Source organism: Nyctibius grandis, chromosome 20 (genome assembly GCF_013368605.1).
Source record: "Nyctibius grandis isolate bNycGra1 chromosome 20, bNycGra1.pri, whole genome shotgun sequence".
NCBI classification, from domain to species: Eukaryota; Metazoa; Chordata; class Aves; order Nyctibiiformes; family Nyctibiidae; genus Nyctibius; species Nyctibius grandis.
In genome coordinates this window covers 7,299,482-7,315,024 of record NC_090677.1, presented here as the reverse complement: position 1 = coordinate 7,315,024, position 15,543 = coordinate 7,299,482, and the positions used below count along the sequence as shown (strand labels likewise).

The following is a 15,543-nucleotide window of genomic DNA, read 5'->3' as shown; positions in this document are numbered from 1 at the left end:
CAAATACCTTAGGGGTGGGTGTCAAGAGGAGGGGACCAGACTCTTCTCAGTGGTGTCCAGTGACAGGACAAGGGGCAACGGGCACAAACTGAAACATTGGAAGTTCCATCTGAATATGAGGAGGAACTTCTTTCCTTTGAGGGTGCCAGAGCCCTGGCACAGGCTGCCCAGGGAGGGTGGGGAGTCTCCTTCTCTGGAGATATTCAAAACCCACCTGGATGCGACCCTGTGCAACGAGTTCTGGGTGACCCTGCTGTGGCAGGGGGTTGGACTGGATGATGTCCAGAGGTCCCTTCCAACCCTTAACCATTCTGTGATTCTGTGACTGCGACTCTCATACCATCACTATCTGCGTGCAACTTCCTAGAACACCAGAAACACTTTGGACATACTTTCAGATTAGTCAGAACAAAACATCCAAGTCTAGGCATTTTCTGGGGTCTTGTTTGTTTTATTGAAGTTATTTTGCCCAGAACTGCAGTAGTTCATGCTGTAACCGAGCCGTGCGCGCAAGCTCATTTTTAACTACGGAGTGTTTGGGCAAACCCCTCCAGCTTTTCATGTCACACACAGGCTCTTCTGCGGCACCAAGCCTTCCAAACCCAGGGTACAAACCTATATTGACTCCTTATTGTTATTTATTTGAGAGAATCTAGAGAGGTGCAGGTGAAAAATGTAGATTTAAGTAGAAAAATCCAACTCCAACAAAGCTGTTGGGCAATTGCTTCCTTAAAATGTCAATTCCTCAGAGATGAACTCACAGTTACACAACAAAAAGGAACAAGGCATAAAGTTGTCTTCATGAAGAAAATAGGTCTGGGTGGTTTGTTCTTTGTTGTTGTTATTGTTAAATAAAACAGTGACCGGAATAGAAAGAATGAGTAAAAAAGCAGCTGTGTAAATCAAAGAAGTTAAAAGAAAATTAATTAAAAACAGGAGCAGGGAGATTCTTCTTCTGTAAGCTATAGCTTGCACCTGTACTATATCAATTGTCACCTTCTTGGGGTGAAAGATGGCTAAGACTTAACAATTTCCTCTCAATTTCATTTCACAGAATCACAGAATCAATGAGGTTGGAAGAGCCCTCTGGGATCATCGAGTCCAACCATTGCCCTGACACCACCATGGCAACTAGACCAGGGCACTAAGTGCCATGTCCAGGCTTTTCTTAAACCCCTCCAGAGATGGTGACTCCACCACCTCCCTGGGCAGCCCCTTCCAATGGCTAATGACCCTTGCTGAGAAGAAATGCTTCCTAATGGCCAACCTGAACCTCCCCTGGCCAAGCTTGAGGCTGTGTCCTCTTGTCCTATCGCTGGTTGCCTGGGAGAAGAGGCCGACACCCACTTCACTACAACCTCCCTTCAGGTAGTTGTAGACTGCACTAAGGTCACCTCTGAGCCTCCTCTTCTCCAGGCTAAACACCCCCAGCTCCCTCAGCCGTTCCTCGTAGCTCAGACCCTCCAGACCCTTCACCAGCTTGGTCGCCCTCCTCTGCACTCGCTCCAACACCTCAACTGTCTTATGCAAGACAGCAGCCAAAACGCAGAGAACGAATGAAAAAGCAGTCCTGTGAATCAAAATAGATTATAGCCACATCCTTAAGTAGAAACCCTAAGCTGTCACATGTACTATAAGGTCTCTGCAAGACATGATCTACCCTGCAAGTATATTCCACCTGCAGGAAGCTGAAGATTATCGTTATTGCCCTTCTCTGCACACAAACAGCAGAGACTGAACTCGTGTAATCCAAGGGCAACCACACAGGGATCACATGCAAATTCCACCTCAAGCTTTGGAAAGCTTCCCGTAGCTAAATCAAATGATACACACGGATGAAGTAATGAAAGTAGAAACCATGAGAGAGTAGGAGGGTCAAAGCCATAACGTCAAGATGAACTCAGTGTCCAGTGAGATGGCATCCCACGGAAAAGATAAAGCTGACAAGGAAGTGTCCTGGCACCACACCTCTCAGGGCAAACCAAGAGCAGCTACCCTGGTTGGCAGGCAGTATCTCACACACGCCTTCCACACACCCCCTGAAGCATCAAAGCTCCAAGAAATAGAGACAACAACTTCTTCACCTCGTTCAGAATTTCATTGCATCACGCTTTCATGGAGAAAAGCCACAGCCTGCCTGTCCTCCTCCTCCTCCACCCCTACACGAGCTGACTTTGCTGCTCAAACCAGCACAGTCAGTCCATACTCAAGGCATCCCACTGCAGGATTTAGACAAACCTCAACACCCACAGAATGAGAAAAAGGAAAAATTTATGTTCATGTACCCTAAACAGGCAGTTGGTTGTGACTACTGAAGCGATGGCAGATCATAAAATGTTCTCAAGATCTCCCTGCCCATCCTCGTAACTCCCTTTCTCCCCAGGTTTGATACTGCAAGCCAAATTTTAAAACAGACTCTCTCGACAGGAACTGTTTGGCAAAGTCTTAAAGGCACTATGCTAATCAAAAAGTTAGTCATGCCTCTTCACAATTAACCAAGCAGCAGAGGATCAGAACTCAAACATAAGAAGGACATGGAGCTGTTGGAGCAAGTCCAGAGGAGGCCACGGAGATGCTCAGAGGGCTGGAGCCCCTCTGCTATGGAGACAGGCTGAGAGAGCTGGGACTGTTCAGCCTGGAGAAGAGAAGGCTCCGGGGAGACCTTCTAGCACCTTCCAGTACCTGAAGGGGCTACAGGAAAGCGGGAGAGGGGCTTTTTACAAGGGCATGGAGTGACAGGATGAGGGGGAACGGTTTTAAACTGAAAGAGGGGAGATTTAGATGAGATATCCGGAAGAAATTCTTTACTGTGAGGGTGGTGAGACCCTGGCCCAGGTTGCCCAGAGAAGCTGTGGCTGCCCCCTCCCTGGCAGTGTTCAAGGCCAGGTTGGATGGGGCTTGGAGCACCCTGGTCTGGTGGAAGGTGTCTCTGCCTGTGGCAGGGCGGTTGGAGCTGGATGGTCTTTAAGGTCCCTTCCAACCCAAACCATTCTATGATTCAAACGGTGCTTTAAATTTAAATGCAGACATGCCTGACAAAATGAAACACCATTATCAGAAACTGCTTATCCTGTCCAACTACTGACCCAGACTCCTCCTAAATATCATGCTGGTGAAGGTATTGTGACTATGCAGATACACTCTGTCCAGCCTCAGAAACACTCACCCCTGAGGAGCTGCTAACGCTACAAAAGCGATGCCCACAGAGCTGAGCTAGCCCGGATCCCTCCCTCCACGTATCCTATCATTATCCTCCCCTGCAACAGAAATCGTCCTCTTAAGGCAGAGGGTATTTAAAATGGCAACACTTCCTTCACAAAAACAGTGTTAAATGAAAAGAGATCTCAGCTTTTTAAGAGAATCCATCACTGGATTTAAATTAATAACCCCCCTCTGACAAACAATACAACTGTGAATACCTGCAAGTGATACAGCAAATATTCTCCCTTACCCCACTGTAGACCAGGTGCACTTATCTTCTCTTCATGACTAAATCTCCCAAACATCTTTGGGAGTCTAATGATTATAATCCAACTATTATCTTGCATGTTTGTACATTAAACAGGGAGTTAAGGCAAACGTAACACCATTCTATACTGCTTCAATAGCAATGATCAGCAAACAGCCATACACACAGTTGAGAACACAACGAAAATACAGCTTCTTGGGGTGGACCATCACATTAAATATAAGAAGAAATTTTCTTCTCAGAAAGGGTTATTTTCTTCTCAGCAAGGGTCATTAGCCATTGGAAGGGGCTGCCCAGGGAGGTGGTGGAGTCACCATCTCTGGAGGGGTTTAAGAAAAGACTGGACATGGCACTTAGTGCCATGGTCTAGTTGACAGGGTGGTGTCAGGGCAATGGTTGGACTCGATGATCCCAGAGGGCTCTTCCAACCTGGTTGATTCTGTGATTCTGTGAAATGATGCCTTTAAAGCTGCACAGGAGAGAGATACACAAAGAAAGCTCAAGAACACCTTCTTATCAATAAGCCAACAGAGTCCCCCTGCAATGACCCCTTCGCTCTGTGCAGAGAAACAGCACCTGCCTTTCTGGAATGTCTCAAAATTCACATTTCAACAGGCGACCAATCCAGCTGTTCACACTAACCTGAAAATATGTTTCATTCAGCCTTCTGGAAACATCCAGCCAAATCTTCCTCATCTCTATGAAAACATGAACCTTCTACGTACTTCGTTCATGTGGAAGACACAAAAATAGGCTTGGGAGAAGAGTAATTCCAACATGCCCAAATATCAAATATGGCATTAAAGATGCCACTTGGGTGGTTCAGTTCAGTAAATGCAGCAGTTCTGGCCACCAGGACTGTGGGTCAGCTCCAAGCTCTGAGGGATATCCCTGACTGAGTCTTGCATGATCTTTTTACAGTCTTCAGGAGCAGAGAAGTCAGCAGGAACACATATAGCAACACACACGATAACAGACTAGGGAGAAGTCCTGGAAGAGGCTAAGGCTTTGGGACAAAAGCCTTGGCACTTCTTATTCTCCCTCCATTGCAACAAATTTCAGATTTTTCACTGCCTGCTCACAATGCACTGATCAGCATCTGCTCAAACCGTACCTCAGCGTCCCGCAGTCTCAGAAGTGAGCAACTTTGAGAGATCTGCGACGCTAAATGCACTAGTCCCATAATTCGACTACCTCTCGAGACAGCGGAGAGGAACGCGCCATCCTGTGTCCGACAGCAGCAAACCACAGCTTGGAGAAAAACATGATGGCACCTAATAGAGAAATTCCTTCACTATAATTAGACAGATTGCATTAACCTTCCAGAAAGATTATTCTACTTGGCGAGTCTAAATGGGAAGTTCAGATAAATGATCTTTTGCAATACCTCTTCCATAGGTACACTCTGCAAGGAGATTCGGGGAAGGCCTGGTAGAATAAATTGTCTTTTGCTATTTTTCAACTACTGTCAGCATCAGGTCTGCTTTATTTACCTACTCCCACTAAAAGCAAGGTAGCATCTGGTTTTATAGATCACAAATGCAAAATCTTGAGCAAAATACCCTGCCCACTGACTTTTTACGGGATCCCAGAATGGACTCAGGACCACCAAAACTGCCATAAACCACAAATCAAAGGCTTCTGTGTCCCCCAAACCTTGCTGAGTACTCTCATTGCTAGGATCCCTTCAGAAATTGGGAAAGAACTATTCTAACTTCTTGAAGAAATATAAAATCTGAAATGCTAACAAAATGGCAAAGTGTGAGAAAGTCTTGGCAACCTCAAATGCAAGGCACTGAAGTTGCCTTGAGCTGATGAACAACTTTTATTAATTAGGAGACGTACCCATTTTGCATTGTGCTCAAACGGAACCACCTTCTGTTGATGCTGCCTCTGCTTTTCATTCACAGCCACAACCAAGAAGCCAGGTGCCAAACATGAATCAAGGTAGCAAGCACGTTTGTTTTTCCAGCTGCAGAGCGGACAGACAGTTGCTGGTGTCAGCGAAATATGCTGGCAAACTCCGTTACAGCCTTGCTAACAGGAAGAGCTGTTCTCCCTGACATGGGTAATCAGCGTACTTCCATCACACACCTCTGCCGGTGGAACTGGGAATCACTCAGACACCCCATCTATAAATCCTGGACACAAAGTTATCCAAATGTGTTGGCAATGAAAATGACCATTGCATCTTCTGGAGATCAAGATGAAGCAGATACTGGCATGCCAATGTGCTGGTCTTTGATCTGGTGTTCCTTCTCAGAGACTTCCTCTGCTGCCGGGAGGGTGGGTGGTGTGTGTGTTTCAAAGGGGATGCACGAACTGCACTATTCACTTCCTCTGAATGGATACCTCGCGTTGGAACGGAGCTCTGGGGTGGAAGGCAGCAAAGGCACAGCTCATATAAAGCACTTCTCATATTCCAGACTCGTCTCCAAAAATGTGTGCGACATGCAGGGAACAAAAGACCATGCCCTGGTTAGCTCCTTCCTGTGCAAGGACGTCTCAGCCTCTCACTCACTGATTGTACCACGAACAAATGAGGAATAACAAAATCATCTCCCCAGCAGAATGTCTCCTGAAGAATGAGTACTAGACAGTAATACTGCAACTGAATCACACAGAATCACAGAATCAACCAGGTTGGAAGAGACCTCTGGCATCATCAAGTCCAACCATTGCCCTGACACCACCATGGCAACTAGACCAGGGCACTAAGGGCCATGTTCAGGCTTTTCTTAAACACCTCCAGAGAGGGGGACTCCACCACCTCCCTGGGCAGCCCCTTCCAATGGCTAATGACCCTTGCTGAGAAGAAATGCTTCCTAATGGCCAACCTGAACCTCCCCTGGCCAAGCTTGAGGCTGTGTCCTCTTGTCCTATCGCTAGTTGCCTGGGAGAAGAGGCCGACTCCCACTCCACTACAACCTTCCTTCAGGTAGTTGTAGACTGCACTAAGGTCACCTCTGAGCCTCCTCTTCTCCAGGCTCAACACCCCCAGCTCCCGCAGCCATTCCTCGTAGGTCAGACCCTCCAGACCCTTCCCTAGCTTGGTCGCCCTCCTCTGCACTCGCTCCAACACCTCAACATCTTTCTTGAAGTGCGGGGCCCAACCACATCAGAGACAAGGCTGGTACCAGCAGGCCATTAAACCCAACAGAATGGACTTTCAGTTCCTCCTTGGCTTAGGAGATGCTGGGTACACCCTCAGTACTAGCTGATGGTAGCACACTGAAAAGTTGCTACTGCTTTTTCTTTGGCTTCTCTGAGGACCCAATCTGGGAGGAAAACTCTCTTCAAAAGACCTGGAAAAGGAATCAGACCTTATTTTTAAGATTTCAGAGATTACCTGCTTTTGAAAGTAAGAGACGAGGGGAAACGGACACAGGGAGAAGCAGTCTATTCCCACCACAGAACCCACCATTAACAGAAAACATGAGCAAGAGGAGGTAATATTTAAAGCCAAACAGCTTTGAATGTTCCACTATAAAGACCAAATGCTTAATAAGAAAAAAAATTACAAAGATTACAAATGGAAAAGTAAGGGCATGCCCCCAGCTCCTGCATATATTAACAGAGGGTGTCAATTATCCACTGAGCATCCTAGTTCTCAGCAATATATAGACCCTGCTGACTGCATCCTAAAAGAAAAGCGTGCAATTTCCCAGAAGAGAAACTCCACAGCAGCAAGAAACTCAGCAACGCTGGTTCGATGCCATTCTAAACACCCTTCGTAGGGAAAAACAAGAGTACACAGAGCCCAGGCATGGCCACAGCAAACGCTGCTAACCAGAAAGCTTTGATCTGGAGAAGAAGAGTGGAATCCCCCGATGTGACAGATGTTTTATGGTAATTTATATGTGTAAGCAATGTCTCTTCACCAGGGACAGAAGTGCTGCATCAAGGATGGCCAATTCCATTGGTCTACAGCTGCCAAAACATATTCATGTAAGTTGGGAGTCTGTGATTGCAAACTATCATGGCCATAACTGCGCTCTAGTAATAAAACAAACCCTTAATACTGTTCTTCACCTGTTGACTTTAAATAGTAGAATGCTTTAACCAGTAAGTTCTCATGATGTGTGAAATTAAGACTGACATTAAGAATTATTTCCAAAATATCAAATACAGGTTCTCAACAGCCTTTGACTGCACCAGGAATTACACTCCAGAGCTCTGAGAATAAGGCACCGACCACACAAGCAGGACCAAAACCTGACTCAGACTGGACAGAGTCACACTTTTATGGCAACCTTTTAAAAAAAATAAAACAAAACAAAACGGTTTTTTTAAAACCATATTTGAGCAAAAGAGTCTGTGTGCCACGATCCAATTTCATCGCTGACCATTTTCCTGCAGCAGTGACCAGTGACAAGCCAGTACAGGCTGCTTTTAAGTTAATGCCCTTATCTGGTGTATGAGATTTAAAAAAAAAAAAAACAAAACAAAATCCCAAGAGAAGAAGAGAGACTGAGCAGGTGCCTCAAGAAGGAATGACATTTCCATGATATTCAATAAAAATGCACCTCTTGTTTAGGGGTAGTTTCTGCTATTCATTTGGTACATTTCTCATCCCATTTGCTTGCTTTTAAAGAAAGCGACTGTAGCACTGTTCACAGTCCTGCTTGGAAAAACCCAAACAAGACAGCTTTAGAACTGCTGCACAAGATCTGATTTGATCATCGCGGCTCAGTGAGGACAGACATCCAGCTATTCATCCCGCAAGAGCAGCCCGTGGAGGGTGCTGGGCTGAGCACATCCACGAGCTTTCAGCTGGGCTGCCAAACAAGAGCGTTCAAAAAGACAGTCTACATAAACCATCCCTTTGTTCCCCTCCTCCAAAATCAAAGGTTAGTTACAACTCTGTTTGGGGCACTTGCATTAAAATCCACACAAAACCAAGCCCTGTGTAGTAGGGAGAGAGGAGATGTAGGAGGTAGTAGTGACTGGAAGTCTTGATCCCCCCAGCAGAGTCACTCATGCATGTAGAGGACATTAAATTCCTTTTTATGTGCAAGGGGTGGTGACGCCACACCTCTCACCATGACACAGGATGTTCTTTCCCCTAAATCTCCCCACCAAACCTATTCCGAGTCATTAATAATCAGTCAAATAAAAACTCTGTGCGGGAAATCCCAGTAAGATACAGCTAAAGCAAATTATCACCCTAATACGGCGCTTGTTCTCCAAGTCCCTTCAGGACACCAACACCTACAAGTACATGTAACTAAACAACTTGATGTTCTGATGCAAGCGAGTCCAGAGGAGGGCGACCAAGCTGGGGAAGGGTCTGGAGGGTCTGACCTACGAGGAACGGCTGCGGGAGCTGGGGGTGTTTAGCCTGGAGAAGAGGAGGCTCAGAGGTGACCTTAGTGCAGTCTACAACTACCTGAAGGGAGGTTGTAGTGCAGTGGGAGTCGGCCTCTTCTCCCAGGCAACTAGAGATAGGACAAGAGGACGCAGCCTCAAGCTTCGCCAGGGGAGGTTCAGGTTGGACATTAGGAAGCATTTCTTCTCAGCAAGGGTCATTAGCCATTGGAAGGGGCTGCCCAGGGAGCTGGTGGAGTCACCATCTCTGGAGGGGTTTAAGAAAAGCCTGGACATGGCACTTAGTGCCACGGTCTAGTTGACATGGTGGTGTCAGGGCAATGGTTGGACTCGATGATCCCAGAGGGCTCTTCCAACCTGGTTGATTCTGTGATTCTGTGAATCCCTCAAGCTAACCAAAACAGGCCAGTCTGACGCTATTCCAAGTGCTTCCAGAAAATATCATGGACTTGGAGAAACATGTGCTTATAGAGCTGATGACGTGAACTTGTTATCCAAACTGGCTTTATACAAACTAGACTACAAAGCACTACTGAAAAGCTGCAGGTTCACCAACAGCTCACGCTGGCACCCATGAAAACTCACCAAGACCTGGGATCTAACCACACTATGGGAGTTTACCTGGGATAGGATCACAGAATCACAGAATCAATCAGGTTGGAAGAGACCTCAGGGATCGTCGAGTCCAACCATTGCCCTGACATCACCATGTCAACTAGACCAGGGCACTAAGTGCCATGTCCAGGCTTTTCTTAAACCCCTCCAGAGATGGTAACTCCACCACCTCCCTGGGCAGCCCCTTCCAATGGCTAATGACCCTTTCTGAAAAGAAATGCTTCCTAATGTCCAACCTGAACCTCCCCTGGCCAAGCTTGAGGCTGTGTCCTCTTGTCCTATCGCTAGTTGCCTGGGAGAAGAGGCCGACTCCCACTCCACCACAACCTCCCTTCAGGTAGTTGTAGACTGCAATAAGGTCACCTCGGAGCCTCCTCTTCTCCAGGCTAAACAACCCCAGCTCCCTCAGCCATTCCTCATAGGTCAGACCCTCCAGACCCTTCACCAGCTTGGTCACCCTCCTCTGGACTCGCTCCAACACCTCAACATCTTTCTTGAAGTGTGGGACCGATGGACCACTTCCTAGTGCTGGAGATTAAATTGCATTTACAATTTCTAGTGGCTTTTTTAATTTTCTGCCCTACGACACTGGTCAGCTGGATGTTTCTGCATTAATCACACACACACGAAGTCTGTTTCAGCACAACCATGCAGATGAGTGGACAAACTTAAATAATTTTTCAATACTGCTTTGAGACTTTCATGTATATGAGCAAGGAGGGCAAACAGAAACGTTGCCAGCAAAGCCAAATTAAAATCTCACTCTTGTAGACCTCGCCTTTGCAGTGTTAAGATACCACCATTTGGCAGAGAGTGGGGGCAAAAAAAATTCTGTCAGCGTATTATGAAGTTCCAGTGACTAATCTTCGTTAATACAGCCTCTTTCAGAAGTCAGCAATTTAAGATAGCTTGATACAACGCTTTGAGAGATAAATTATTCCAAGAGATTAGAACTGGCCTAACAGTAATATCCTCTATTAAAAAGGGAAAAAAGCTTTCCCGACACAGATGAGACAACCAACACGTTAGGATTGTAATGGAAAGTGTACTTCCACAACCGACAGACCCAAACTTGGATCTATTTACACATGCTGTGAATGGATGAGAAAATAGTTTATTTACAGATGGTTTCTCCCCCACCCTGAAATGCATTTTGGGGAAAAAAGCAATTAAAACAATATCAACAATCCAGTACTTATGAGCAACCCTACAATCAACCATTGTGTGCCATGTGACGGACAAGAGAAAAAAACCCCACAAACACTACGAAAACACATTTCAGTTTTAAGCTTCCATAGCAGTAATGAAAAGCAAAGTGGGTAGGAGATTTTTAGAAAGGCCTTAAATATTCTTCTGTAACCTAATAGCGAACACAAATATTTGCTTAACCTCTGCCTTCAACACGCAAAAAAGAACTACTTCAAAAGCTACCAAATGCCCCAAGAAGAATTTGAGGCATGAACCACCACCACCAAAAAGCATCCGAGGAAGAGGCAGATCTCCCACAATCAGAAAGGCTGTCTGCTTTAGACATCCTAAAAACAACCGTGCTGGAGACGCTGGTGACTCATGAGTAGCGATGGAGCAGAGAAACCACTTGAAGAGGTGAGAGGAAAATTCCATTTTAATTTAAGAGCACTCTGCAGCAAACCCTGCCGGAGCTCTGCAACGTAACGACAGTCAGATATTCACCAAGAAATGCATTTTATAAACACCACTGACAGCCCTCAGCAAGCACAAGACGTGCCATCTGTGCCAAGAACAGACTTACCATGGACTAAGGAAAATAAAAGTACAATGTTTATACAGAATCACAGAATCACAGAATCAATCAGGTTGGAAGAGACCTCTGGGATCATCGAGTCCAATACGTTAAGTCCTTTCAAGAAACAAGGTTTACCTTAGTTACTTTTAAATTTAAAATAACATCAATGACTTTAAAAAATAAGTTTGCTTTGTATATTTGTCATAACAGCCTGTGCCACCCGATTCAGCATTCCCCTGACACCGTCCCTCCCTGTTGCAGGGCTTTATAAAAACAAAGAGCACACTAATGACCTAGTAACAAATGCAGGCTCTCAAACTACTTTAAACTCATTAACTTTATACTTCTTTTAGGCTCATAACAACATCTATAAAGACTGCCAAAGCCTTTGATTTAAATTTGCCATGTTGCACTATAAGAAGGTTTGGCTTTATTCCTGTCTGAAACTCTTTCAGGAATAGAAGGCCCTTTTTTCATAACTCAAAGAATGGAGGTGGGGGGAGGGTTGTGGGGTTTGTTTTTTAAAGGGGATATGTTTACATGGCACAGAGCAGAGCCATGCATTCAAACCAGCTCCGGAACCGGAAGCCGTATGACATGTCAGCACAGCTCTCCACTAATTACCAGGATAACGAGAAGCAGAATATTTCTTTTTCCACAAAGAGATGACACAAAAGTACTGCTCTGCAACACAACTAGTTATTTCTCAGCACGCTGCCCCGTACTATGCAGGCATACCCAAAGGAATGAGCTCAAGGTATGCTGAGTTTCGGATTTATGAAACCAGAAAGGTCCTTTTAAAGGATTTAGTGCTAAGATTCCCTAGCAAAGAAGTTGACTGACCTGTGCACAGCACTCCAGAAGGAAAAAAAAAGGTAAATATGCACCATGAAAACTTTTAAAAATAACTCCCCAAGGCCATAAGTACCCATTTCAAAGGGGTGGTGGGAACAAGATCCATCTATAAAACTTCAATTTGAACATTAGAGAAGAGCCCTCCCCCAGCACAAGCAATTACTGCCGCCTTTCACATGGCAGAGTACCACACCTTTTCTCGTACAGTGGGTTGTGTCAGATCTATTTGAAACACACTCAACAGCATCACAAAGTAAAACATCTCAGCCACTCTTCCCATGCAGCTGAAAACACAGATTGCCAAACTCAGGCCAAAAAGTTAAGGCTTGCTTTATACACAACCCAAGCCTTAAAGCCACTGAGCACCCCTGATGCCTGGGGAAGGGGCTCGTGTCTCCCAGAGATGCACATGCCATGCCTACACCTTCTGCTTCCCACGGCTGTGGTTCTGGCGATGTGAGCACCAGTACGCACCGTCTGAGGAGCATCTACAGGGTCTGCAGCGCTAACTCCACCGCGAGCCGCAACTCCGTTCCAGCTTCTGAAGAGCTTTAATCTGCTTCTGCCTTTTGCATGCTATTATTAACCCCAGGGATAAACTTGCACCCTTTTAATCAGGTGCTTTAATTGATGTGTTCTGGAAACAGGTACAGCAAATAAACATCCTCTACCTTCTTTAGCAGTAAGGTGGAAAGTATCACCCACAATATTCACCGGTTCAAACCTCTAAGAAATCAGTGAGGGGACCGGTAAGACGGACCCTTCTCCAACGCTGCAAGCAGAAGTCAATCTTAAACTAAAGTGTTAAGACGGGGAGAGAAACCTCACGCTTTGTCAGAGATGCCCCGAGTCCAGAGGCTTTTCAGGAGCCGCTCTGTCCCAGCCGGTCCCTTGAGGCCCTCTGTGAGGAGAAGCCCCGGGGCAGAGCCCGGCCACGCCGTGAGGAGCAGCCCCGGGGCAGAGCCCGGCCACGCCGTGAGGAGCAGCCCCGGGGCAGAGCCCGGCTCCCCCCGCCGCTCACCTTGTAGACATCGCCGTAGGTGCCGCTCCCCACCCGCTGGATCAGCTCGTAGTCCTGCTGCGGGTTCCGCCTCAGGATATCCGCGCTCGGCCGCGCCGCCGGCTCCATCTCCAGCCCCTCGCAGCCCCCGCCGAGGGAAGGGGAGCAGCGGCCGCCTTCCTCCTCGCCCCTCCGGCCGGGGATGCTCCTAGCGCCGCAGCCGGCCCATGGCTCCTGCGGCGGAAAGCGCCTGCTGAGGGGGGCTCCCGGGGCGGGCGCTGGGCCGCGGCTGCCCAGACAAAGGCAGGCGGGCAGCCGGTGGCTGCCACGGCCGCTGGCGGCCCGGCGGCGGGGGCAGCGCCCTCCGCAGCCCGCAGCGGCGCCCGGGGCTCCCCGGAGCAACGGGGAAGCGCCGAACCCGGCGGGGAGCAACCGCCCCCGGCCGCTGTGGGGAGGGAGGGGAGGGAGGTCCCGTCCCGCCGGCGCTGAGGAGGCGCCGCGGCCCGCCCGCCGCCGGCCGGGGCAGCCGCCAGCCCGCCCGCAGCAAGGCCGAGCCGGCTCCTACCTGCGCGCCCACAGCCCTTTGTCCCTCCGGAGAGGGAGCGCCGCCGCCACCGCCGCCTTCTCCTCCTCCCGCCGCTGCCCGCCTCGGCCTCGGCCCCCACGCACGCAGCGCCCGGCCGAGCCCACAGCCGAGCCGGGACGGGTCGGGTCGGGATGGGACGAAAGGCAGCGGCCTCCGCGACGCCGCAGCGCCACGGAGCGGCCAACGGCACCGCCGCGGCCCTTCCCTCCCGCCGGCCCGCCCGCCCTCCTCCCCCCGCGGCGGCCGCGGGCCCGGGCCCCCCCTCCGCGTTAGTAAAAGCTGGGCTATGATGGCTGCTCGCGGGGCCTGCCCGCCGCCGCACCGGCGTGTGCCGCCCGCCGCCCTCCCGGCGGCCCTCAGCCGCCCGCGGCCCGGGCCGGGCCCCAAGGCCGCGCTGCCCCGGCGGCCCCGCGGCCCTGCGCGCCGCGCTGAGCGGGGACGCGGCGCGGGTGCTCCCCGCGGGCCCTGCGGCGGCGGGGAGTCTCTGTGCCCCGTGGAGGCTGGGCCCGGGGTGCAGGTGGGCCCTGGCAGGGCTGAAGGCCCCACTGCCTGCCCGGAAGGTGCCCACCGGGACCCTCCACTGACAGGGGCGGGCCTGGGGCTGCCACATCGCAGAGCTCCTAGAATCACAGACTGGTTTGGGTTGGAAGGGACCTGTCAAGGCCACCTAGTCCAACCCCCTGCAGCGAGCAGGGACACCTTCCACTAGATCAGGCTGCTCAGAGCCCCATCCAACCTGGCCTTGAACACTGCCAGGGAGGGGGCATCTACCACCCCTCAGGGCAACCTGTGCCAGTGTTTCACCACCCTCAGCGTAAACAATTTCTTCCTTCTATCCAGTGTGAATCTCCCCTCTTTTAGTTTAAAACCATCACCCCTTGTCCTATCACTACAGGCCCTGCTAAAAAGTTTATCCCCATCTTACAAGCCCCCTTTAAGTACTGAAAGGCCACAATAAGGTCTCCCCAGAGCCTTTTCTTCTCCAGGCTGAACAACCCCAGCTTTCTCAGCCTGTCCTCGTAGGAGAGGTGTTCCAGACATTTGATTGTTTTCGTGGCCTCCTCTGGACCCACTCCAATGGGTCCATGTCTTTGCTGTGGAGACACAAGCGTGGGAGCACGCACGACTTTTGGCCTGTGCCCCTTAGTTTGAGGCAGGAGGAAACCCTCCAGCCTACCCTCACCACAAATACATGAGATATTTTTATATCCATATGTATGCTGCTGCCAAGCATCGGGTTGAGCTCTCCATCTTTGACACCAGAGCTGTTGCTACGTGTACATCCTAGTAGGGGTTATCACAGGTGCCGTGGCAAAACCCAGCTCTGAGCAAGCGCGGAAGGGTGACCTGCTCCCAGAGAGGCTCTGAGGTGCGAGAGGAGGAGGAGGAGGATGTACCAGCTGGGGGGAACGGGGACATGGACTGGGTAGGACTCCCCTGGTCGAAGAGTTCCATCCTTTGCAATCTGTATTGCAACCTCGCAGCTGCATCACGTAATCCTTGTCATGGACTAATCAAGCACCACGGTATTTAACCTTGTGGGCAGCCAATGCAATGATAGTCACACTAGAATTAACTCCAACTTGTTGGGACTTGTCTCCTTGGGCTCCTAAAGTCAAAAAAAGCTTCTGTGAAACCCTGCAAGTATTCTGTGTCTGCCTTTCCCTCCTCGGAGAACAATTATTTTCAGCAAGGCAGCTGAAATTACGAGCAAAACTCACCTATGGTCTCTCAAATGAGTGCTAAACAATTTAAGAAACACAAAGGTTTCTTAAATACAATTTCTCTTAAATACAGAGTAGAGGAATGCTGGAATTTTCAGTAGTATTCGCTGCATGTAAAATCCTTGAGGCCTCAAAGGAGGTGTGATTTTTCTAGATGCAAAAAATACCACATACTCAAGGCAGGAAAGACATTGGCAAAAG

At 49.0% G+C, this 15,543-nt stretch overlaps 1 protein-coding gene across 1 annotated transcript in view; it reads right to left on the bottom strand.

The window, feature by feature from the left end:
• The window catches only part of MAP4K5 (mitogen-activated protein kinase kinase kinase kinase 5), a 74,947-nt gene extending 61,209 nt beyond the window's left edge, over window positions 1-13,738 (bottom strand). Inside the window, exons 1-2 of the mRNA XM_068416569.1 lie at window positions 13,598-13,738; window positions 13,054-13,266 (exon numbers count right to left, since the gene is read on the bottom strand). Of these exons, the coding sequence (XP_068272670.1) occupies window positions 13,054-13,161 (108 nt within the window). The 5' untranslated portion in view covers window positions 13,162-13,266; window positions 13,598-13,738. The remainder of the gene's footprint in view (window positions 1-13,053; window positions 13,267-13,597) is intronic.
• Window positions 13,739-15,543: the final 1,805 nt, after the last annotated feature.